Source organism: Semicossyphus pulcher, unplaced genomic scaffold (assembly GCF_022749685.1).
Source record: "Semicossyphus pulcher isolate SPU_LCO1_2020_fin unplaced genomic scaffold, fSemPul1.0.p SCAF_9, whole genome shotgun sequence".
Classification (NCBI taxonomy): domain Eukaryota; kingdom Metazoa; phylum Chordata; class Actinopteri; order Labriformes; family Labridae; genus Semicossyphus; species Semicossyphus pulcher.
Window position 1 is genome coordinate 22,674,340 of NW_027211770.1, and position 25,996 is coordinate 22,700,335.

At 45.8% G+C, this 25,996-nt stretch overlaps 1 protein-coding gene across 3 annotated transcripts in view; it reads right to left on the bottom strand.

Moving 5' to 3' along the window:
- Nucleotides 1-24,944, bottom strand: part of bcam (basal cell adhesion molecule (Lutheran blood group)) — a 53,333-nt gene extending 28,389 nt beyond the window's left edge. For all 3 annotated transcript variants that reach the window (XM_069656662.1, XM_069656661.1, XM_069656660.1), the window contains exon 1: nt 24,631-24,944. In XM_069656662.1, the coding sequence (XP_069512763.1) occupies nt 24,631-24,694 (64 nt within the window). In that variant the 5' untranslated portion in view covers nt 24,695-24,944. The remainder of the gene's footprint in view (nt 1-24,630) is intronic.
- Between the last annotated feature and the right edge of the window lie 1,052 nt (nt 24,945-25,996).

Consider the following 25,996-nt stretch of genomic DNA (forward strand, 5'->3'; position numbering starts at 1 on the left):
TGTGTGCTGGGAAAGAGCGGAGGAGAGGTGGCGGTGGTGGTTATGATTAAAGGTGAGATAGACGGATACCGGATGTTCAGATGCCACATGCTAAGCCCCGTCTCTGCAATTACAGGATATGAAGGGGGGGCTGTCTGTCTTCCTGTCTGGGCTTGTAGCGATGAACCACCTGAGAGGAAGTAAAAATCACACCTGGGACCTTGCGGCAACACACACACACACATTCAGGTTGCAGCTGGTTGTGGAGGTCATATAAGTCAAAAGGAGGGGACTGCGCTTATTTACCGGCACTAAATCCAGCCGCTATGCTCGACGGAGGAGAGGAAAATAAGCTTTATTTTTCGTTCGATAACAATCCTGTGACCTTTTATTCCTCTGTTCTCATTCATCTAAAGTTTCTGTAGCTCCATTTGTCTCCTCTGTCAGCCTGAAGTTTTACGACTCGACCTTCTTGCTTGATCGGCTTCCTCTTTCTTGTTTGATGTGTAAAGCATGCTTTGAATGAAGCTGATATGATTAGCCGTGAGAGACGCATCAGAGGGAGGGAACAAGGACACGAGTTGGGAAGAGGTCTTATGTTCCCGGGGACGTGTCGTTGACGCAGAATGCAGCTGAGTCAAACACAAAGCTATTAGCAATTAGCCTGGGTACACATCTGCTTTCTCCGCTGCCATAAACCTAGCCATGTTAGCATCTGTGCCTATTTGATGCTATAAAATGCGGAGCCCAAAGTCATCGCAAAGTTCAATGACTCGGCAAATGAGGACGGCTAGCCGAGCTAGGGGGTGTGTGTTTCTTTGTGTGTGTTGTATTGGCATAAAGGGCAGAGAGGTAGCATCACAGTGTGTGCGGTAGCGACTGATAAATCACCAGCTTTACTGGTGTGTGTGTTGTGTCATCACACAACAGTTTAGGGGCTCAAGACAAACAGTGTGAAGTGGGCAACAAGGTCGGCCCCTCACACACTCTTTTGTCCAACAGGAGATTCCCCCTCGCTGGTCTTGTTGTCCGGGCAACAGGGTGAGAAGTCAGGCCCATTCAAAGAGGGGAATTTAGAGCTGTGTGGTCATCGAGTGTGTGTGTGTGTGTGGGGAAGGGAAGGGGTGTGTTTGTCCTCTTTGAACATGAGCCAGTGAGTCAGGAGAACAAAATGAGGACAAGGATGGATGGTAGGAGCAAGGAGAGGAAAAACACAAGAGGAAAAAAAAGGGAGACAGGAGTGCATGAGCGGAATACGAATGTGCGGAGCTGACATTGCAGTCTTCTGCCCCGTTCTGCAGAAGAAAAACAAAGCCATCACGTAAAGAGATTATAAATAGAGCTATAAATGCAAGAGTCTTGTGAGTTTTAGTGCTGCGTAAGTGCTTCTGCAAAATGTCGCTCTGATGAATCATCTCACGGATAAAGGAGAGGATTCTCTGAGTGTCCGGCCCCATTAGAGGAAAAATTGAAATCATCTCTCACATTGGAATATCTGGGCCATTTGTACAAGCTAATATCTCTCAGCTTAGACAGTCTGCTGCTATTATATGTGACTCCATTAACAGTCAGTTAGCGCGACAAAAGCCAGTGTCTTGCTCCTATTAGAACTCACTCTCAGGTCTTAATACAGTGCAGGTAGGAAAGGTGTAAAAAGCGAGGCTGCAGCGGTGACTGAAACACAAGCTCTGATAAAAATATCAAGCGGAATTTCATTACTTTTTGAATCAAAGGGCACAAAACTGAGAGGGTCCGCCAATTACCCAGCTATGTCTCCTCCTGCCTGCCTTTCATTTTCAGAGGGAACTCAATTTGGTGAAAGGAGTGTGTGTGTGTGTGTGCACGTGTGTGTGCGTCCTGATCGACTGAGAGAGAACCCAATCAGTGGATGTCACTTAGGGGGCAGAGATGAGAAAAGGTGTTAATATTTAATGTTTTGGGGGGCCCCTGAATCTGGGCCTCCTCTCCCTCTTCTCCCTCTTCCTTCCATCCCTCTCGCCTCAGGCGCTCCAATTAACACACCCTGTCCTTTCCTTCCCCCCTCTCTCCTACCCGTTCTCGCCGCTACCCTCCTTCCTTCAAACGCAGCCCCTGGCGAAAAATTAAATTTAGAAACAGGAGGAGAGAGGAGGCAGGACTGGAGGTGCGAGATGCAAAGTTTGGATGAGTTGAAGGAGGCTGCAGGGTCTTAAAGGGGAGAATAAGCACACACAGGAGGATGCTAATGCTAATGCTAATGCTAATGCAGGCATGAGCATCAAACCTGAGAAACGGAGCTGTGCAGAGAAGCTTTTCAAGATGCAGGAATTAAATCTGGAGCAGAGAGCAGAAAGATGAAGTGAGGGGAAAAAACAAGGGTCCCCATGTGTCTTTTCAATTCCCTGCAGCCTCTACCTATTTATCAAAGTAAATGACTCACTTTAATGGGCCAGAATAATATGCAATGTTTGGCAGAGGCAATCTGCCTGCATATGTTGCCGCTAATGTCGCTGGTCTCCATAATGGGGTCTCATAATGAGGTGCATTCTGGGATGGGAGAGGCAAGGAAGATTATGAATCAGCAGCCCAAACAGGTACGGGCAACCCTGGAAGGATGATGGATGGATGGATGGATGGGTGACAAGTGATGGACAGCTGAGGCAGGACAAACTGATGTTTTCTAAATGCTGTGTTTATGTACACTCCTATATGACAAAACGAGAGGGATGGATGTCAGGTTGTAAACTTTAGTGGTGCAGTGGCTAACGCTGTTGCCTCACAGCTGCAAGGTTCCTGCTCTGAATCCCAGTGTGTTCCCAGAATCCCTTCCCAGTGTGTAAAGGGATATCACTGTTACAAAGGGAGGATGTCCTCAGGATTCAGTGCCCTTCCCGTCTGTTTTGATCCAACTCACGTGGGCCCAGGCTGTGTAGTGGCAACAAAGCAGCGCTGAACAGGGTCACTGCTGGTGCGTCAGTGGATATCACTTATCTGAGGTTCCTTAGGACAGAGACTCGAGGTATCTCCTGCACTTTTGGTAACACTTGACCTTAGGAAATAGGAAATACTTTTAAATTGACTTGCTGACTTTGGACTTGCAAGTGTAACTACTCTTACTGTACGCTGTTTGTTGCTTCATTGGCTCTTCTTCTTCTCAAGATGAAAACATATCGTCGCCTCTGTTTTTCGCAGATGGGACAGATTGTCAGAGAGAGGAGAGACAGAGGGCGAGGAGAACGGCTGACTCACAGTATAAATAAGGGGAGAGACATTAAGACTACAGCTAATCTCGCTAAAAGGGTTAGGACAAAGTGCTGCTGTCTCTCCCGCTTCCCTCCTCTCCCTCTATCCTTTAATCAATTCATTCTGCAAGTCATTTCCTAGCATAGTGTGCGGATAAATACGGAGCGTAAGGTAGCTCTTATGCCCATTTACTGTAATAAAGAACCCACTGGAGTGTGTCTATTACTGTGTTTGTATATATGTGTGTGTGTGTTTAGGAATACAATAGCTCACAGTGTGTTTGATTAAAGTAAAAAAAAAAGAAAAGAAGCAGACACTTTTGTTCCAGAGGGGAAATAAGATTGGAGATAAGATGTAAGGTGAGGAGAAGGTAGAAGTGGGCCAACATGTGTCAGATTTCTGGACCCTTTTGAAACAGTCAGTCCTGCCAAACCACGAGTATTTTAAAATGAGCGTGGGGATGGATGTCTCAAGTTCTATTTACAGTAGCCTATTTACAGTTTGATTCCAGCTACATTCACAAACACAGCAGTGCACACACACAAACACACCTGCCTGCCCTTCATATCTCAACAGCTCAATTCCTCAGCCTCCCTCCGGCGCCCTTTTCTTTGCAACAGTCGCCTCGCGCTGAATTGTAGCACCCAGGTGTTTTGTTGGCCTGACAAAGAGGCCTGTTCCTGGGTGGACGGGTTATACACACACGGCACAAGCTGAGGCAAACAAAGGGAGGGAACAGAGGGTCTCTGGGTAAATAACACAGAGATGCTACTGCAGGTCCTTTTCTCTGATCGTGCTCCCGGTGAAGGTAACACTACTGTTTGAAATTTGTGCTTTTTCAGATGTTTGACAACAAAAAACTGAAAAAAAGTGTGAGGGAACAACTACACTGCGACTTTGTCTGTGTTGAAGCACACAGAAATGGTCGTAGAGATCAGCAGAGGTCAAAATGGGGTTCAACTTTAGGCTCCTGAAAAATGGAAACCAGAGTTGACAAAGCGATGGGTGATTCTCGGTCAGCGACTTTCGTCGCATAAGGAAAATACTGCCATTTAATAAGGTAGGTGAGGGGAGACAGAAGCAATCGATCTCAGATTAAGACCATTCTGCAGATGACAACAGTATTGCAGGTTTTATTAAACAATAAAAAAATACTAAATCATGTAGAATATACTATTCTGTAGCATTTTAACCAACAGTTTTTTTGGACAGAAGTTTATATTTAAGAACATTGAGACAAAGTAGCTTCATTTCCTCACATTTTTAAGATTTTAGAACTAATTGCATTCTAGGAGAGATAAATTGTGTTTACAAGAGTAATAAAAAAACATGTCAGGGAGATATTAAAGTGAAAATAAAACCAAAATTAATCAGGTTTGCTAAGATAAGACAGCATCAGAGGGCCATTTGTTTGTTAGTACCACAAAATCAGTCTGTAGGCGTCTTAAACATTCAACCCACCTGGTTCAGAGTTTAATGAACACTTTTTCTGAAGTAACAGTTTTAGAAGATTAGAAAGATTTTCATGTAAATAAATGTCTGTTAAGTCTCTATCTATCGCCGAATGAGGTAACACAATGGTGATTGAGCCTATGGGCCACTGATGAAAGCCTTTGCATTTGCAGCATTACAGACAAAAATCACAAACGGCGCCCAGTTAGTGACGCGTTTACCATCAGCCAGCAGTGGTTGGTCTGCCAGAGAGGGTAGGCGGAGCTAAGCGGCTGCTTTTCCGGTCTCTGCAAGTGTTGCGAGTAAACAGTAATCTACTATGGCTGAACAAACAAAGAAAAGATGGATGACTACAGATACAACTTCAACAATAAGTGAAAGTCCAAAGAAAAACAAACTCGACGCTCAGATGAAGGCAAACAGTCTAAAAAGGAAAGCGACCGTCAGCGAGGAAAATCAAGAGTTACAACCGGAGCCAACCGTGGACGTCACACATGCCACACTTTTAGGATATCTGGGAAGTGTGCTCCCGCAATTACTGTTTATCGCCACAGGTGCCGCCAAAGAGAACGAAACTGCGATCTTCGAGATTATAACTTTAAACAGTGGAGGTGTTTGCGAGGTGAAAAGCAAACAAACTTTTAAGGCTTTTCAAAAGGCCAATAAAATGAGAGCATGGATTCTTCTTTTCACTGGAAAGTAGCAATTAAAAACGCCAATGAATATTTTCATTAATTAATCTGCAATACTTTGATATCCTTTTTCTTTGCTCCACTAAATCAAAATCCCTCTGTCTGCATCCTCTCTATCTCTGATGCGTCCTCCCCCACTGTCTCCCTCTCCAGCTCTCTCGCGTCGCTCTTTCTCTCTCTGTAGGAGTGCTGAGTAGCACTCTGCCCATCTCATTTAGATACAGCCCTCCCTTCACTCCTAATGAGTCTTCATTTTGGCAGAAGAGGCAGAAAAGCCAGAGAGAGGAACACCATTTCCACTACTTCAGCTGACAGCAGTTCCCTGTTGAAGCCCTCTTCTTAAACCCACATGGGACTATACACAAGAGGGCTGGAATTGGGAGAAAATGGTGGAACAAATGGATCTCCACTCTCGCTATTAGCCTCCATTATCCTCCAGCATCATTTCATAACTAGCGGCTAACAAGGCTTCTGTGTATGCGCCCGTGCCCCTGTTGTATGTTCGATTGTGTGCCTCGGCCGAGCTAGGATACACAAATCTGGTGTGGACAGCTCGCAAACCAGAGAGAATTGCCCTTCTTTGTGCCCGAGCTGAAATACGAGAGCGCTCGCTGAATAAAGGGGGTCTTATAAGGGGGCGAGGGCGCTCCTTAGGGGGCTAGTCAGCCGGGCGTGACAAGCCGGTACCGCTGTAATGAGATAACAGGCCACTGGAGTACGCTTTGATTTGTTCCTCCTTTCTCTCCTTTCTATATGTCCTTTATCCCTTTGCTGTTTTCCTTATCCATCCATTGCTCCATGTTTTAAAAAGCAGGCCGTCGTGCGCAGCAGGCTGGTAAAGCCTGCGTGTGGGGGACAGATAGAGGGATAGAGAGGAAGGGGTAAACACATTGGTAGAGAGATAGGGCAAGGGGGAAAGGAAAGGGCGCAAGTGTGTGGAAATGAAAGCTTGAAAAGGAACGTGTCCTTTTGTGTGTGCGCGTCCTTGAAAATATATTCAAGTGTGTCTTAACAGGGGCTCGGAAATCTTGCATTCAGGCAAGGCCACAGAAGAAAAGAGGCACATTTAAGAGATCCAGACAGGCAGTAATAAAGAGATACAGAGACAGGGTGTATACAGTATGGGTCACTGCTTCCAGACAGGCTGGGTAAAGCCTCCGCCATCACAAAATTACCCCTGCACCTGCCCTCCAGGCCCTCCTACCTCCCTCCTGCCTTGGGTAAACACAGTCTTACACAGTGTTGACAGTGCTAACACTCAGTGTGAGGTAGACAGATTCAGGAAACCCAAAACAAGAGTGTTTTCTTTCTCGTCCCGTATCTCGGGCTAATTCATTGTCACCATTGACCTCCATACGTCAACTAAACCACCTGATCCCGGCTTATCTTTCTCACCTCCTCATACTCCATTGATTTATTCTTGGAGAAATATTTGTCTCCTTCCTAAATCAGTGTCTCCTTATCGCATTCGGGTAGATTTACGGTTGTGATGTTGCGCTGGGAAAAGGTATGATTCCATCTGAATGACACGAGCTGTCTCCCTGCTTAGGCTATCAACACTCGCCGTCCCAAAACAGAGTATAAGCCGGAGATTTAGAACGGTCTGTCTGGCCCTAAATCTAGATACCTCACACACAGCAGACTCTCACACACATAGGAACACACTCTCGCTACCTTTTGATGCCCCACTTTCCTTCTCCCTCCCCCCTCTACCTTCCCCACTTTCTGTCTTTTTGCCTATTATGGCGGATTAACTTATAATGCTTGGATGAACTTCAGTAAGTGGGGGGTACAAAGTCACACATCAATACACACACAATCACTGGCTGGCTGGCTGGCTGGCTGGCTGGATGGCAGGGAGATACGGTCACAAGCCCGCTGGCACAGACACATGGAGCCTTCTGGAGAACAGCGAGACGCATGCGGACACCCTTTATACACACACATGCACGCACACGTTTACATACAGGACCCGGACTCCCATGCTGAAGAGAGTGAAAGGTGCAGAATCCAAACCAAAGCCCCTATTAATCCCCCTCCTGATCCCTCGGAGATAGAATAATTCAGAGTTAATTACTATTCTCCCGCATTCTTCGTCTTCATCTCTAAATCCACTAAACTCCCCCTCCATCAGGCAGCCATTTGAATATCTGTCTACTGTAGATCCTTCTTTGTCTCCTCCTCCACATTTTTATTTGTTTTCCCCCCTCGCTGCTCCACTTTTGCTTTTGGCAGACTCTTCCACACTTTGCCTTGACAGAGTAAAATGAGAGGTAAATATGGTTATGAGCTCTCTCTCTCTCTCTCTCTCTCTCTCTCCAATGTACAGGTCTTGGCAGCAGCTGACACACAGTCTGGCGACGACGTTGTGTCTTTCTGGTTGGAGTTTGGAACCACAGTGAGTTTAATTAGGGTGGAGAGGGACCACATGGCTGGCTGGTGTGAGACTGGAGGCTGAGAGGCTGGAGAAGCACTAACAACCACACTGTTATAGGCGAGCTGTGGAGCATTCGCAGGAAAACACACACACACACACACACACACACACACACTGCAATACATTTATAGATAAAGATACACTCATTTGTATGCAGACAGCTTCCTAAAAATTGATGCCGTACAGACAAATTATAAAAAGATAAAAACGCCCGTGTGCTGCACACTTAAAAGCATCCTTTCCCACGTCACACTGCATTATCTTTTGTACCATTCTGTTGTATGCGAGCTGCATATTTTACGCAGTGGAAAGAAAAACAGAACGCATTCCCACAAAGCAGTTCCTATTTTCTGCACCGACACTTGAAGACAAGGCCGGCAGATAAGCCGGAGACGGGGAGATAGCGACGGGGGCTAACTCTGTGTCCATACATGGGTAGGGCAAGGGAGACGGAAGAAAGCTTTACTATGCACACACACGTGCGTGTTTACACACCCAGAGTGCATATCTCGAATATCATTCAGCATATGGGCAGAGCACGCACATATGTCGCAAGCGGCATGCAGATCACGTCTTGTGCGCACATATTTGAGAGTAAACCCGAGGGAATATGAGCTGGAGTTAGCCAACTCCCGTCTGTGCTAACCTCCCAGCATTCTTTGCTAATCTGCACCATAATGGCACACCTGTCTCCTCCAATTCCCCTTTACCTCCACAGAAGCACAGCAGCGGTTCCAAGGGGGGGTGCATAAACATATTCATGAACAAACAGCCGCTCGTTTAATTCTCTCTTTCTTTATGCATCCCTCCATCCATCTTCCACCCTCCCTCTCTTGATCTGCGTCCTCAGGGAGAAGCTGTTTCTTTTAAACGAGTGCTGTAGTGGTTTTTCTTTGCTTCAGGGGGGCTATATGTTACCACAGTAACAGACACAGAGGTTATTGTCATAGCTAGACAGGCGTTATTGGAAAAAAGTAGGAAGGACGGGCATAAGGGGGTTTTTCAGGGGGCAGGGGCAGGTCAGAGATTGGAACAGTGCAGGCCAGGGGGTGAATAACTTAAGCAGTGGGCAGGCGGGGTAGATAGGTAGGTCACATTATTATTGATTGCCTGACATTATGTGGACAGCGGGGGGAGTCCGCAGAGACAGACGAATAAATTGTGGCTTGACATCAAAGTCAGGCTGCTGACATTGAGCCTGCAGGGGACAGAAGCTGCCCCGGGCTGGATTAGACGGGGATAGATACACAGAGACACGCACAGACGCAGAAATAAACAGAACACTGAGTTACCTGATAGAGGACGCTTATAAAGAGAGAGCTTTAAAGTGACAGAATGAAACAGGAGGAAATGTCAGCCATGAATAATTTCAATTCCAAGCTCTGATTTTTTTTTAAATAAACCACTTATCATCGGAACATTTTTCCGACTAAGACGCCCAAAAATGTCGAACTCATTTACACATGCAGCCTCACCAGAGACTCGCACAATGTGCTTCATTACAATCGTCATAAAATTCCAATCTGCTACCCGTACATTTTTCACATTCATTAATGCGTCATTCGATTATTATTCATAGCTTGGATGATGATGTGATTAGAAAAGAAACGGGAGACAACAGATGAAATAATTAGGGAAATGAAGCCCAGATTTAAATATTCAACATTCATTCTCATTTTGACTCATTCAAGAGACTCTAGTGTGGCGACTCAGCAGAGCAAAAACAGACAATCTAAGTGACAGGAGAACAAAGTCGTCCGACAAGATAACCGCACGCCTGTCCAACATGATATACTTATTATCCTGTTAAGGCCACGCCTGGTGCAGGCTTTTCATCTGTGGGCATCAGGCCTGACGCAGAGGGCACCATCCGTCATTGTCTGCCAAGTGATTGACCGCCCCGTCTTGATGGCTATCAGCTAAGCTAACCGGAGCCTGGAGATAATATCTGGAATGTGTGAGACCTGAGAGAGACAAAACAACGTGCGTCTCAACCTGCACCGACCTGCAACTGCAGGAGATGGAAGATAGAGAAGCTGTGAGGAGGGGAGGGGAGAGGGGGTGCTGTGCAGGTGAGGGCTGGGGGGTTTCTGGGAAAGACAGCCAGGTTGAAAACAAACAGACAAAAACAGTGGGATGTCGTCACGGGTGGAGAACGAGACAAAGACGAGTGCTAGGGGGGGATAGAGGAAGAGGGCGGAGAAAAGGTAAGACATTGTAATTTGGGACTCAACTTTTGAGCCCCAAAACATTTGTACCTTCTCTCTCGCCCTGTTACAGGGCTTTGTTCTAGTATCTCAAATAGCCTAGTACTGATTAGTATTTCATGTGCTCCTAAAATGAATATATGTATGACTTAACTGGAGGCCAACACTGCAAGCGTTCTTCGATTAAATGCAGGCAGAAGGAGAGGTGGTTGTATCTCAACAGGCATACCCTCTCTAAAAGTCAACCGTTCAAAACATCACTCAAGAAGAACCTGAGTTCTGAACACCGAATAAGTGATAAAATGATCAGTTTCCATTCAAGGATCATTGGAGGGCCTTTGGAGCTGGTTCAACTTGCGAACCAACTGCGATACAGTTTGTTTTTCCATCTGCTAGAGCCTGAGGAAAAGCCACGCCATGACGTCACTCAATACGTGTCAAAATCCCATTGGATCCCAAAGACAAAGCTGCTCGTCGTGCTTTAGTTGAGCAAAAAAGGGACCAAACAGTCAAACTTTATGAAACCAAACGCTTCCATTCAAAAGATGGGTATAGAATGAAGTACAACCCACTTTAAGGATGTTACTGGCCTCTGAGTGTTTTAAATGAAGCTCTGCTCTCTAACACAGCTGGTAGCCAACAGCAGATTTGACCCCTTCAGTGTCTTAACTTCCTCTGCTCACTCTGTGAGCATGTCCTGCTTTTCAGGAACAACACCAAGGACTAACATACCATTAACTCTTCCTCTCCTGTATATCAAGGTCAAACACTGATGTGTGATGTTGGAGGCCTCCCATGAGATCTCACACCAGATGGGCCTGTGACCCCCATTGCACCCACACCCGTACATACACGATCATCAGCCTTGTGAAAAAAGAGCTAATTTACACTCCAGCCAGGTCTCTGTTTCCCACTGACATGACATCAATAATGTGGTGCTCCATTATAGGGACTGACGCCGACTTGTTTTTACTGGCCACTGGAAACCAAGGGTGTTCTGTTAACAAGGCAAGTGTGTGGCTTTAAGGACATGAGAGTTTGTCTATAGGGAGAGACAACATACTGAGCAAGTAAATAATCAGTTGCAACTCTACATGAGTTGGACTGAAATTCATTTTGTCACTAAAGTAGCCACACACATATCAACCACAGGATCTCCTTCAGCCGCCCGCATTACAACCAAGGCCTACCTCATTGATAAATAGCTGCCACTATGATCTACTCTTATGCAAGCACACCAGCCACGTGTCCGGTCAAGATACCACATCAAGAAAAAACAACACACGCGCGAGGTCAGAATGACTCCGAAAAGAAAACAAGTGATGACAAGACGATGGAGCCTGACAGGCAGGGAGATTACAAGTATGACAGTCGCTGATAGGAAGAGAGAGAGAAAAATGGAAATGTTACAAAACTGGCACGAAGATCGGCAGCATACCGAGATCAAAGGAAACATGAATCATAAGGAAGGAGTGTGTCCTTGTATCGCTTTAATCATGGCTGCTGCATTCCACAGAGGCAGACGGTATGGAGAGTGACACGCTCCCCTTTTAATTAACAGCGTGTCCTGGAGACTTTGAGATCTATCCTGCACACTGGACTCTGGCTGATGTTTTTGTTCATGTATATTAATTATATTAATGTTTCTTTAAAAAAAGAAAAGAAAAGGAAAATACGGTTGAATATCGTTTTAGTGAGATTTAGCCTGGAAGAACCTTGGTTCCTCTCCAAGCAGATGAGTCTTGCTGTAGGTGTGTAGGAGCAGATGGTCCAGGTAGGTGTTGCAAGAACAGGTATTTTAGGACAGGGGATCATGTGGTGCGAAGCCAAGCAGGATGATGCATGCTTGTGTTTATCTTTGTGCTTGTGTGTAAGGAGGAGGCTTCTGGAAGTTGGTACGGGCGTTGAAGCTTTGCGATCAACACCTCTGCTACTCTGGCACCATCTCATCCACCTCCTCCGTCTGCAAGCATCTGGTAATAATGTAGAGACGTGTGAGTGTATGAAGGGAGGGAGGTGAGGATAGAAGGGTGGGGTTAGTTGGAGGGTAGTGGGCTAGAGAGCAAGATAAAGGTGGTGAAGATAAAGCTGCCTACAAGGACTTTTTTTTGGTTGCCATTTTTGGAAGAATGGGATGAAAATAATAAGAGCGGAGAATCTATCAAAACATTTCACTTTAATGAAAACTGCAGGAGAAAAAAATGGAGAAAGAAGGGTGACTATATTCATAGCTGTCAGATGCTGCTTTTCATTATACGAGTGGGGGATGGAGAGATGAAGGAGACAAGATGGAGATAAAAGCAGACCTGACACTATTGAACTTGTTTCAATTAGATGAACTCAAAGGCGGCGGCAGCGGCGGCTGCGTGGCCGGACCTCCCGGCTGCATCATTCATTCATTATTCATCGCACTGTGTCCAAAATCACAAACGGGATCAGAAGAGATGTTTTTTAAACCAAAGTAAGGATGACTCAGAGCATGACTGAGTCATTCAATTTACATTTGCTGAATTTCTTTCATTGTTTGGATGTGAGTCCCCAATGTTTCTCTGAGACTGTCCTCAGAGTCAGTGGCAGTAAATGTCATATGAGAACAGCTTGTTTTGTAATGGCTGGGTTACAATTACACATTCTGCGGGTGTGTTGGAGGCCCTGGGGCGAATTTTGACATTTATGGTGGGGAGGATGTTTGAGAGGGGTTAACAAAGGCAGGCAAAAGCTTGTCCACACAGGTACAAGCCAGGAAGGGGAAAAGGACAGAGAAGGGGGGAAGGGGCTGTCAAATCCAGGAAGAGGCGAGAAGAGCTGAAGAAGTGTGAGCTGAGGTATGTGGAAGAGAAGTGAGCCGAGTTGACGGACAGGCGACGTGGAAGCTATCATCGGCAGGATTTTTCCATGACTTCAACTCTCCATCTCCGAGCAGAAAGATAGCTGGGGGGCAGAGAAGCCTCCAGAATATCTCCGTAATGAGCAGGCTGAGGTGGCAGGCGAGGCGGGGAGACACATGGAGGTAACACTGGGAAGTAAAGTCTCCAGCTTTAAGTTTCAGCCGTGCACAAGTAAAGGCAGATGGGTTCGACAGACCCGGTAGATTCAGGAGAATGTGTTCCCCAGATTAAAGAGGCATTATATACATTTAGCATACTAGAGCACAGATGCTCACCACCCTCTGTGGCGTAAGTCACACCAACTGGTTGCTTCATTCATAACATTTTGCAAAAAGCGGTCGCATATTGGAGCAATGCTGTGAAACATGCAAGTCATATATGTGAAAATAAATCAGGTCTGCATGAGATGTAGAGCTGAAGCATGTTCACACGGCAGCTACTTTACATGCAGGAAGTGAAGACGCAGAAACAAAACTTGACGGCTGATCGTGCCCTCAAAAATTCTGAACAGAAGTTCTCAGTAGCACACATTCATTAGCATAACTTAACTCCATTGTGCAATCCAAACTCCTCTTCCCGCCCACGTGCACAATAACCTTATGCGAAAACAACCGATAGCAGCTTCTGTATTTATCTGATCATTCATTCCATTGCGTGTTGTGCCACAACCAAAGCAGCTGCTGCAAACAAACAGGAGCGCTGCAGTGTGTCAGTGTTAGCGGCTAATGTGGTTTATGGGCAGACCAGTGGGCCGAGCCTGGCTCAGGCTGATATGGAGGCTTGTTTCCACGGTCCACAGCCAGACAGCCAATCATTTGGATATTGTCTCATGTTTGTACTGGAGGCTTTGGCTGCCCTCTGTGAGTCAACTGACTGATAATCCACCGCGGGGGCTCTGACCGCATAGTGGAGTGGGAACAGACAGACAGAAGCGAAAGAGAAAGAGAGAAAGTCAAAAGGATGTGGTATCAGAAATGAGCGAAAGAAGGAATAAATGAGGAGCTGGATGAAGGCGAAAGTGACAAAAGACTGGAAAAGGCGCGGAGACAGTGAAAGAAAGAAATGAGGACACAGAGAGAAAGAGGTGCAGACATGCAACATGATCTCGAGCCCATGACTGTCCAGCTTTCTCACTCACTGCCACCGTTCTCTTTGTCCTGCTAAAAATGCCAATCGTGCCCACTGGGAGAAGGCGAGGATAGAGGGAAAGAAAGAACAGTGTAGGTGGGGAGAAGGAGAAAGTGTTCAATGAAGGACACAAGGTCCTGTTCGGATACTACAGCCGGAGCGAGGTGGGAGAGAACAGGTGGGAAGCCGCAGGAAGACAAGTATGCCATTGTTTGGCTGATACCGATGTAACCATAAGGCCCACGTCTCCTAGCGTGTAGCATCTCTCACTGATTTACCCAGGAAGTTAGCATTAGCTCGGGGTTACTGCTGCACACTGAGCTCTGACTTTGTTTGCCCTGTAATGCCGATGGTGGGCCCGGCTCGGATGATCTCCTGAACCGTTACACCAACTGCCCCTAAACCAGCGCCAAATGCACACGCACACACACTCATGCACAACAGATGGGGCGAGGTAGGGTGTGTGTGTGTGGGTGGGTGAGGGGCTTTAGGAAAGGGTGTAGGCAATAGATAGTAGATTTTTTTGGCTGGCTTTACCTTGGTTACTTCCTTGCCAACAAGCAGCTCTGACTCTGACAGCCGGGATCATATAGCACCAGCTGGTGAGCCAGGAGCCACAACCACGGTGGCACAATGTGACACAATGCAAACAGGGGCGGAAACTAGCACCAATATAAGACGGGGGGAGGAGAAAGAGAGGTATGAGATTGCTGTTATTTTGTTAGCTTCGGCTAGCATCTCACTACTTTATTCACTTTGGTCATATAGTGATGTACCTGAAATAAGTTCTTTATTGCTGCTCTATAACAGTAGCTCCTCGGGGCCGCCATATTATCGCTGTGTAGGCTACTGTTTTGATCGGAAGAGAAGAAGAAACAAGTGGACGTTTTGGGGAGGCTTATAAATTATAATATCCGATTGGTGCATTGAGTAGTTTGCTTGCCAATGCTGCGGTATCAGAGGCATTTTCCATGAAGATGAAAGAGGATGAAAAAAACAAAAAGAAAGCAAAAAAAAATGCAGAAGAAGAAGTTAAAGAAAAGGACGGTAAGAAAAGAAGACTGGAGGAAATAAATGATATAGAAAACGAGCGTTGGCTCAGACATGTGAGGCCCCGCTAAGTGTAGCGGTGGGCTCTCCTACAAGTCCACTGCTGTCCCATCGCCAGCTGGTACTGCCATCGATGTGGGCTGGGACACACGCAAACACACACACACACACACACACACACACACACCTATTAATAACCTCCGTTAAGTCCAGATTCCAGTTCATGTCGGGGTTGCAGTAATGTTCACATGCTCCTAACAGCCCCGACTGCTCCAAGTGACGGGTGACCACACACACAGCCGGGTCCTGTCCCACGCACTAACTCTCTGCTTTGTCGCACACACACACACACACACACACACACACACACACTGCAGTGTTAGTTCAGTTAATGGGGTACGCATTCCAGACACACACACCTTCAAATACCCAGACTTCTCACATGCGTATGTAGCACCTGCATGTATTCACCCATGCGTGCACAATCACACGCACCTAAAACAGTGACAAGCACCACTACTCGTCACCCTTTCACCGCGCCTCCTTCCTCCACTCCCTTCACTCTACACCTCCTCCCCATCCTTCCTTCCTCCCTTCCCTTCCCTTCCTTCCCTCTCCTCCTCTTCTCTCTCCCTCCGTGTGTAATCAGCCCAGTATTTATACCTGCATTCCAACAGCCTACAGGAATGTTTTAACAATGTAGCCTTGTTCAGGTGCAGAGACAGACCTCTGAAAAATACATTAAAAGGGTGCAGCACCGAGGAGTCCCAGGACTGTTTGCATGTATGAGCCTGGGCTCTTACAAACACAGAGTGGAATACACTTGGCTCTAACACTTGAAGCCAATGCATATAAAACCACCTACTTATACACATATTTAGGTCAAGTATACGGCTGGTGAAATGTCTGTAACACATAGACTATGAGACCAGAATGCACAGCAGGACAGATCTTACAGGACAGATGAGCCATGCTGCTTTATCTGCAAGTTATTTAGCGTTATAGCACAAAATGATAATAATATAAAAAAAAAAAATCAACTTTAACTTGTTGTATTAAACATACTGTGATGTATTACAGTGTGGGGCAACATTCTAATTACTTTAATGATATTGATTTCCAGCCACGAGTAGAAGCGAGGCAGAATGAAAAGCGGGCGACATACTGAATGCTCCATCATCCTCCCATCCTCCCTCCATCCCTCCCCCTGCCTGTCCCCCTTTTGTCAGGCCTTATTATTGAACATGTGTCCTCTCTGCCCCTTCCATTAACCAACCCCACCCTCGCACACTGCTTTCAAAGCACAGACACACACACACAGAGTGCGGCACACACTCCCAAACTGCTAATTGACACTGGGAGTCGGTGCATCTTTCATCATTCTCCATGGAGACAAATGTTGAAGTGTGTGTTTGTGTGAGTGTGTGTGTGGATGATGTTAGTGGGGATCATTCAGTCCAAATAATCATTAAGTAAATTTAGTCTTGCGTCTACAGGACGGCCGCCTGGGCAGAATGCAAAATGCAAACAGGGCTTATAATTACTTTAACCCTTAATAACAAGAGGCTAAATCAGTTCGGCACTCTGTAAGTCTAACATTATCCCAAACCATAACTATCCATCACTTTGTTGTTCTGCAGATCGCACAGACACGTAATTGGGAATCATTTAGTCTGATGGAGTCATAACCCAATTGAATGCTATTGATTCTGAGTCAAATATTCATATGGACCAGGACTGAGCTTGTACTTTTTCTCCTGGTAGACGAAATCAAAACGAAGCTATGAAACTAGACTCTTCTCGTATTACCGGAATATGGACACAACTCATAAACAACACAGGAAATCCAGCCTTGGCATTGACAATAAAAACATGCCTGAAGGATGCTCTTGACTTTATGATTCAGGAAAAATAAAACTCAAGTGCTTCCCAGCGCCACTACATTGGTCTAATGCAGATTTATGAATGCTGCTACACCAACAGGAAGTGACTGTATGTCTTCTGGGTTGGTAATCATTAGCTGAACTGTCAGTCAAAAGGAAAAAGATTACCTTCCCTGCTGCTAAAAAAAACTCAGGGGATTTCAGACCCCCTGCTTCTTGTGGCACCTTCTGTTCAGGCTATTGTGATGATTAGACAACACATGGTCGGGAGGATGCATGTATTTTGTGACGGTCCCCAGCGGGGGATGAGAGACGGATGATGGATGGAGGGTGAGGCTGACTTAGAGGAGGAGAGACAGGTGAGTGTGAGAGCTGTGGAGAAGAAAAACACAGTGATAAAAGTGATGATTCACAGCGCTGGGCGTAAAGCAGGGTGTGGTAACAACACTGACAAGCGAACTCCAGGGAGAAATGTAACGAATGGAGAGAAGAAGGAGACTCAAAGTAAAGTTAAGAACAGGATGTGACTCGGGGAGAACATTAACAGTCAGAGCATGGTAACTGTACTCCTTAAGTCTTTTCTTTCAAAGTCAAGTTCACACAAGCAGAGAGGAGCAGGAGGAACTTTAGTGCTGTGGTCGTTGTTTCTGAGGGGCTCAGGTAAGTGACACCTCAATAAAACAAAGACCAGTTATGTCCTTAGGCGGGTCACCCAACTCGGAAGCCCTGAAAGCTGACACTGGCTCTGTTCTGTGATGACACTCTGGCCTGGCTCTCAGGTAACGTGGGGAACCCCCTTTTCTCACACAGAGACATGAAGTCATAGCAAACATGCAACAGAAGAACCCGGTATACTCTGACATAAGTGAGACAACCCGTTCTCACTCCCAAGGTGTCAATGGCAGCCGCTTGGTCGGTGTCCCAACTCGTTAAAAGTCAACGCTTTAGGTACCCGTACAGCATCATTCCTGGATGCTGTCCTCTAGCTTAAAGGAGCAGTTCGCCCCTGGAAAAAGCCACTGTCAGTCAAAGCTGGTGTTCTCTGTAATCGAAAGAAGCAATAATATTTGAAATTCAAAGTTGTACAAACAGCTCGTGGTTTCGCCCATTCTACATTCCTACAACACCCAGCGTGCATTGCGCTCCTCCCCCTGAAAGGAACAGCTCAACGAGAGACGCTGGAGTGAAATACTACCGTTTTCCCTGCAGGCAATGGCTCAGAGCGATACAGAATCAGAAATACTCGGGAATATGCCGGTGGATCGTCTAAAAAATCTTTAGAACCTGACAATTTTGAACAGGACATGACATCGGAGGCGGGCGTCCTGGATTGAGGAAGTGTAGTTTAGCAAGCTTCCTGAGTTTTTCCAGGGTCGATTGGAGAGGCGGATAGCGTCCTCCAAAGCCACAGAGCCAAATTGCATTATTTTCTACCATAATGGCATTAATTCCCCATAATAGCATGAAAGGACTGAGGTCGAAAATCGGCGAACTAGCCCTTTAATGTTTTAGAGTAGCATTAAAGTCAGCTCATGTAATATAAAGGACCTGAGGTGGAGATCTGGGGCGATGTTACTGATGATCCAAACTGACTCCAGAGTAGTACGCAGACTAAGGGCCACAGACCAAAGCTTTGACAGTTGCGAGTGAGAACCTGCTGTGTTGGGATGCTGTAACCCCACCTCCAAAGATCACATACAAATACCTCCACGACCCCTCTTCCCCTCCTCCACCTTCTGCTCCTCCTCTTCCTTCCCACTGTGGAGGATTAATGTTCCCACTCCTGTCAGCCAGGTCCCCCCGGCCCAGTTAAAGCAATAAGATCTCATTGTCAAACAGTGACCAGCCTCGGTGGAGAGGTTAACCACCGCTGCTTAACCATTAACTAGATTAAAGTCAGGGGTGGTGCAGGAATGTCCTCTGACAGATGGAAGGATAGATTGGACATGGAGAGTGGTTTAAAAGAGAGAGGAGTAATCATTCGTAGTTTCGGCGTACCTTTGTGGAAGACGTTTGAGTAAATTTGCTCACAGACATATTTGAGTACTCGAATGTAAACACAGAACATTCTGCAGCCTGGTGAACTTTAAGTCACCCTCATCTCTTGGTTATCATTATTGCGATAAAGGTAAGGGAGTAAAGATTCCCTAGAGGCTCCATGGTCTTAGGAGGCAAGAACGGCTGGGTCAGAGGTGCGCTCAAGTTTCTCTCGGTCTGTATCGGAAGGTTTTACAATCATTTACAGCACTTTTGCAGAAGTTTATTCTAAAATAGTCCCTTACTGTCAAAAACACTAAGGGACTAACAAGTCAGGGGTGCTTTCACAGCAAACATACAGTTTTGCTCTCTCCTTCCCCCACTCCGGGGCAAGCTAGCAGTGTGGAAAGACACGAGGTGGTAATGGAACCCAAGTGTGTGAAGAAAGGAGGGGTGACAGGGCTCTTTTTTTTTTGCTGGAGGGGGGCATTCAACAACTGCTGCTGAGGCAACTGTTGATGTCTGAAAAGCAACAGCTTGCAGGGCTCCCAGAGGACGCTCTGCCAGCCAACAGTCAGATGGAGGGTTTAGGGTTGGAGGGGCGCAAGGGTTAGGATTTCTGCTCTGCTGCCAGGAAAATGATCTCCTTGGCCCCAGATCCAGGCTTTTCTCTGACATTCCCCATTCCTAATTGGTATTCCCCAATCCTGAAGTACTCCGCCTGTCTGATCCTCGCTTCTGCTGTCTCTGACTAAATCGCTTTTGTTCTTTTTATGCCGTTTGATTGATCCAAACAACTGGGCACAAGAGGAGTACTATATTATGAATGCCATTTTTATGGCATACACAAAACCTGCACGCCATTGTGTGCACCTCGCTGTTTTTTTGATACATTATTCTGCAAAGAACTCGACCAATCCGGCTGCTTTGTGTACTCCCAAACGAAACACATGCAGAAATATCGGCTCTTATGCAGATCTTACTACTAAATGGATTGGCAGCACTTAACCTCATCTCTCTGAAGAGCTTTCGGAATTTTCAATTTTGCTCCCAACCCTGAAATTGCCTCCCCCACCACCAACCCCCCTCGCCACCAGCACATACACAGATGAAGAGACAAGGACACACATAAAGAGACATGGAGTTTTTCTTTTCAAGGCTGCATTTGAAATTACCCATCGCCGTCATCTTCCTCCCCCGAGACAAGAGCAACAAGGCTGCACGGTGGCAACACAATAGTCAGCTGTAATCATGTCTCATCCCATCCCTTGATCTCTCTCTCTCTCTCCCTGCATCCCTTCCTCCCTGCTTCCTTCCTTCCCTCCCTAGGACGGCCGCTAATGACCACAAGAGAGACTCCTCAAAGCACAAAAACCTAAACAACCCCTGGACAGCGTCTTAATTTTCCTATCCTCACTTCATTTTTCAGAACTATGATGACACTCACCATCAGACGGCCAGCCTTATTTTAAAACCATCAATAGTAGCTATAAATCTGCTGAGGTTGAGCACCAGGGATGTAAAAAACGCAAACATAGCCCACTCCCACTAAAACACAGCAGGCGCTCTTCCTGATGCTACACAGGGTTATTAACTGTGACCCGCACACAAAAGCACAGTGGTGGACGACGGAAAGGACAACACGGTAAATCACAGCAAGCAAACGCACACAGACACGACTGGACGGGAAAGAAACACACCCTAAAGTGTCATTGAGAAGGAGGGAAGGTGGGGCAAAAGACGGGCAGACGGATAAGAAGGGAAGAGATGGGAACTAATCTTGAGAAATACACCTTGTGTTTATGTATGAGTACCTGTGGAAGTGTGTGTGTGTGTGTAATCACAGGTTTCCTTTGAAGCTCCAGTTAGGATTCAGGATGAAATAAGGGGGGGATAAACTTCTCCCGTCTCCGCTGTGAGCCACATCATTCCTGCTAACTGACTTCAAACCAGGATTAACCACGTGCAGGCAACCTACCATCAGCGGATGCCAAGCTGCCTGCCAACTCACCGGCCGATATCAGCGTGCTATCAACCTGTTTGAGTTGAGTTTAGTGTGTCAGTCACTGCAGATAATGAACACAGACGGATAGGAAACGCCGGCAAGCTTTAAATCCCAATCCTAACATCCAGAACATTCCCTTTATTTTAACTGACTAATGTTTAACTTGTGTCCGCCCAGTTGCGCGGCCAAGTGAAACCCGGTCAAACCTCAAGAATGCACCCTGGCTGTGAACGCACTCCAACTTTGCACCTGTAAAACTGCCTCATTGTGGCTGCATGTTTGTGCGCGGATTACGGCCTGTGACTTGTGGTGAGGGAGGGCGGGGGTTTAACGCAAAAAAAGGAAGCCCCTTTTCTATAGAATCTGCGGTGATGACAAACAAACACACACATTACCGAGCGAGCTGCTACGTGTCCACCGGAATGCCACTCATTCCATCTCAGTGCCCTGCTCCTTCACCGTCACGCACACACACACTCAGAAAAACACACACACAGAGGGGAATGAATCACCTCAATAACTACAGCCCCTCCATTCCTGGGCCCACTCCCCCCAGAGGCCTAATGACAAGGGGGCAAACATGGACTTGTTCTCTCAAAGCCGACCCCATCAATCTGTCACTCAGAGCTATATGAGCTAAGGTTTCCAGTGTTGTGTAACAGCAGAATCCTTGCAGCTAGGCGCTCTATGTATGTAAAGTAGATTCTTCATGTGTGTATCTGTGTGATTTGTCAGTGAATGCATGCAAACTATGCATTCCTATTAATATTTCTGCAGTTAAGCTTGCAAAAGGCTAAAAGAGCCCGAGGACAGCTGTAAAAGAGGTCCCCTGGCTTTTATCTCCTCATGCCTAAATGGCTCTTTTTCTGCCCTAATACCATAATAATTACACGCGGCTGCAGGGGGTGAACTTTTGATTCCGCGCTGGCGGGGGGGGACAGAAATTAAAAGTGAGGAAATGACTGTGGGAATTAAGGCGGCCATAGACAAAGAGGCTGACGCCGCGTGTTAGACTTTAACACCTTGAAGTCAGCTGATGCTTGTCACTTCGATTCTTTCCACCTGTTTCTGACCACTTTGGAGTCGCTACAGTTTAACTCAGGCTCATCTGAGCATTCGGCTTCGCTTTTGTCTCTGTACCTTAATGTCACTTTGTTCTTTTTTTTCTCCAAAACTTAGAGAAATCAAAGTAAAGGGAGAAACTAGGGCAGTGCTGAAGTTATGTGAAGTTTTTATTCCATAAAAACACTTTCTGTAACTTTGTAACCTTGAAACTACCTTCTGAGTGTTTGAGTATTTTCTTCAACATTGGCTATGAAGTTGTATTTCTAACTTGAAGAGACCAAGCTATCTCAAGTTTAAGTCAACTAAAATAAATACATTTCTGTTTTTGCCTCTGCTGGCTCTGGCATCTCAGGAGCGCAGAGCAGGAGCCATTAACCAACATGTCTGAGTGAGCGGGTCAAAGGGTCAGCGCAATCCTGGGCACAGGCATGCTGAGCACCTTGGGTCGCCCCGGGCTGTCATGCACCCCATATCCATGTGTCACTACACACATAATTGCAGGCATACATGCTGAGAAATATGTGGTCACTCTTCAAGGAGATGACACACATCTGGGTGTTACGTGTCCTCTGGTTCTATTTAGTGCACTCGCATGCTGCAAGTGTGTGACCAGCGATTGTGAGAATGTGGGTCTGTGAGACAGAACCCCATTGAGACCGAGGGATGCTATTATTAGACAAAACTATGCAAGAATGAAAGAAGGAGAAAGAGAGAGAGAGGAATTTGGCAACTTTTCCTTCTAAGAAATTAACATTTGTTGCACAAAAGTAAAATAATGACTTTCTTTCCCTCAGACTTTGGGGCAGCGTGGGATTTAAAGGCTCAGCTCCTGAAGCCGCGCTTTCAAATCAATGCACCACAGCTGTACAGAGGGGATGTGTGATCGGAACTGCATCCATCAATTACAAGGCACTTCTAAGAAGGCACCTGTTAAAAGGCTCCATGAAGAGCAGGGAGACAGCAGGGCGCAATAACTGTCTCTCAGGCCAGAAAGGAGGGAGGGGACAGTCGTGAAAGGAGATCTGGGAGATGAAGTGCTGGAAACAGGAGCCGGTAAACTTGGAGAGAAGAAAGTTGTGTTTTATATAAAATGAAGAAATCGCAACATATTGAAGAGCTGCAAATGGACGAGGACTCTTAAATGATGCAGTGAGCACTGGCAGAGAGAGAAGAGGAGGTTGGGAACAGTAAAAGAGGGGAGTCGCCCAGCAACCCAGCCCCGCCCTGCAGCTCATCCTGCTTCAAACACCACAGGCTGCCTGCACAGACGAGGAATTCAAAATCACTTTTATAAAATGCCCACAAATTATTTAGCTAATTTAATCTTGGCACACACACACGCTTACAAACAGTTAGACCCACTGAAGGATGTAACATATTTCCCAGTCAAACAACAACATCAAACAAGTTATCTATTACATATCTTATGAGGTCATCAACTGAAATATTATGGTGACACTAAAAGAAGTTTTAAACACCATAAAATAGCCTCCAGTAAACCCATAATCCCCAGTGGTGCTATAAACCAGTTAGAGTGTAATCATGGGAGATAAATCTCCATGATAAATTTATGACACGAAAATAAACTTCTAGAGGGCCAGCTGAAACTCCTTAACTGGATATGTACTCGATTTTGGGTTCTGATTAAAAAAATAAAAACTTTTCTTTGACGAAGTTCTTATAAGGCCTAAGTCAGGTTGAATTCAAATTGGCTTAGTCTCTTTGGCAGCACCCAGGGGTGCTGAGGGTGAGGCATACTGCCAGCAAAGGAGACGCAAATCCCGCAGATCAGACATCAAAGCGCTGGAAACTGCACCCAGCAGCCAGACATAGCAGCTTGAATGAGACGAACGAGACGGGCTACGTGGTTTTCAAAATAAAAGCTTAACATTTCTAACTGTTGGTGTTGGAAATATTTGTGGCTTCCAAAACATTTAGAAGAAAGGTTTTTGTAGATTTTTCATTAACTCCCTCGTTTTGTACACAGTAAAATTAGGTTTTCAAAACCGTATTTTCTCTTGCCAGGTTAATATGTTTTACTCCGTCTTCACATGCTTCTGTTTCTAGCCTATTTGGCTATATTGCACTGGAGGCGGTGTCCAGAGGGAAATAACGGCGTGCCGCAGTCCTATGTGCTAAAAGAAGTGCAATCAAGTGCGGAGCTTAGACAAACCGCAGAACTACAAAGAGCCATTAACCCTTGAAACATCTTCTCAGTGCAGACAACTCGTACGTCAGAGCTGCGCAACGTTACCAGTTAAGTTACCGTTGAATCAAACGGACTTGTTCGATATGCGTCTATTTCGGGATATACTCGGTATTCCACCTGCTATAAACGTGTTTTTACTTTTCTACGCAAACTGAAACAGGTTGCTAAACGATTCAGAGCAAGAACAAACCAAACTTCAAAGTGTTTGATTAATTAAAACAACTTAACGAGCCGCTTCTGTTCTCACCGCGGCATATTCGGACAGGTTGGTCTGGTAAACAGCGGACCTTTTAACTTTGAGTCCGCGACAGAGAAAAGTAAAAATATGCTGCCTAAAGCCATTAAAAAACAGCCAACGCCTTTTCTAATGCATTACAAAGTTACTATGTAGCGGTTTTATTTAAACACTGTAGCGGACAGTGTCCGAAAGTCTTACCTTGAAATGCCCAGAGCAGCAAGGTGCACAGCAGCGACGTGCGTCCAAATGTTATCCCGTCCATGGCTTCTTTTCTAACTTTTTCAATGAAGAGTATTCACTTCGTTTTTTGGTCGAAAAGGTTGGGAATCTAGCAGCAAGTCTTCTTTCTTCTTTCAATGCTCCAAAGATTTCTGGACTTCTCTCTCTCCCCTCTCTCTCTCTCTCTCTCTCCCTCTCTCTGCAATAGGAGTGCCTCACTCTCTCCCTCACACACACACACAAGCAGAAATCTGATGCTGGTGGTAGTCTTCTTGGTTGATATATTTGCACAAAAGGTGACCCCCCTCCCAATACAACCCCTCCCTTCCTCTCTCTCTCTCTCTCTCTCTCTCTCTCCCCCTCTCTCTCCACCTCAGTTGCAGTGAAAAGACCTGCTTGACTAATCGCGTAGGTCTACTGGGGCCCGCCGGATTTCTTTAAAGGAAGTTAAAAGTGATTTTATCATGAGGCTCTCTGACTCACAGCTAAAAAACGAACCCTTTAGATAAAAAGGAAAGTTTTATCAGTTTCATGTGGATGTACAAAATTCACTGGAAAAATGTAAGTTTAAGCTCATAAAAGCTCACATTAAACTACCACAATTAAAAAAATGTTTTTTTGTTTAGTTTGATACTACTAACACGACACCCTTAGCATATTGTAAATGTAACTCATTTAAAACTTGGTAATGAGGGAGATAATGCCACAGCATTAGGAAGAAAAAAATATTAGCCTTAGTAAAATGGGCAGCAGAGTAATTAGTTGATTAAGTGGGAAATTGAAGAAGACTGAATTTTGCAGCTGTAGGTGGGGGAAATTATCTTCATCTACTGTAGCTTAAGGCTACTAAATTCATCAGGCAGGTAATCATCATTCAGATGTCCTGATCTCACCCAAAAACTAATTGGTTGGGGGGGAAAAATCCACTTTGCTCCTTAGACAAATTTCCTGCCTTTGTTAGACCTTCAACAAAGACCATCCCAAACTTTTCTCAAATAATGGTTTCATTTTCAAAACCAACTGGAGGCCATTTCTTGGGAGTGGGCTAAGCTGTCTGTCAATGACAGACATACCATTCATTCCTAGACATGTAATCCCCTCAGAATCTGTTTGGGTGTTTACAGAGTACGTACCGGCTATTTGGGTATTACATACAGTATAGATATACAATTATCAAGAGGGACTAAGTGGCTTATTCACCATGCTTTAATACCCGTCTGAGCGCTTGGAGCGGGTATTGTGTGACCCATGAAGTTGATTTAGGCCAAATACCATAAGCTAGGAGTCGCAGAGTATAAACAGATGTCAGTCCCCTATAAGGTGCTTTAATAGAGACGCAGAGCAT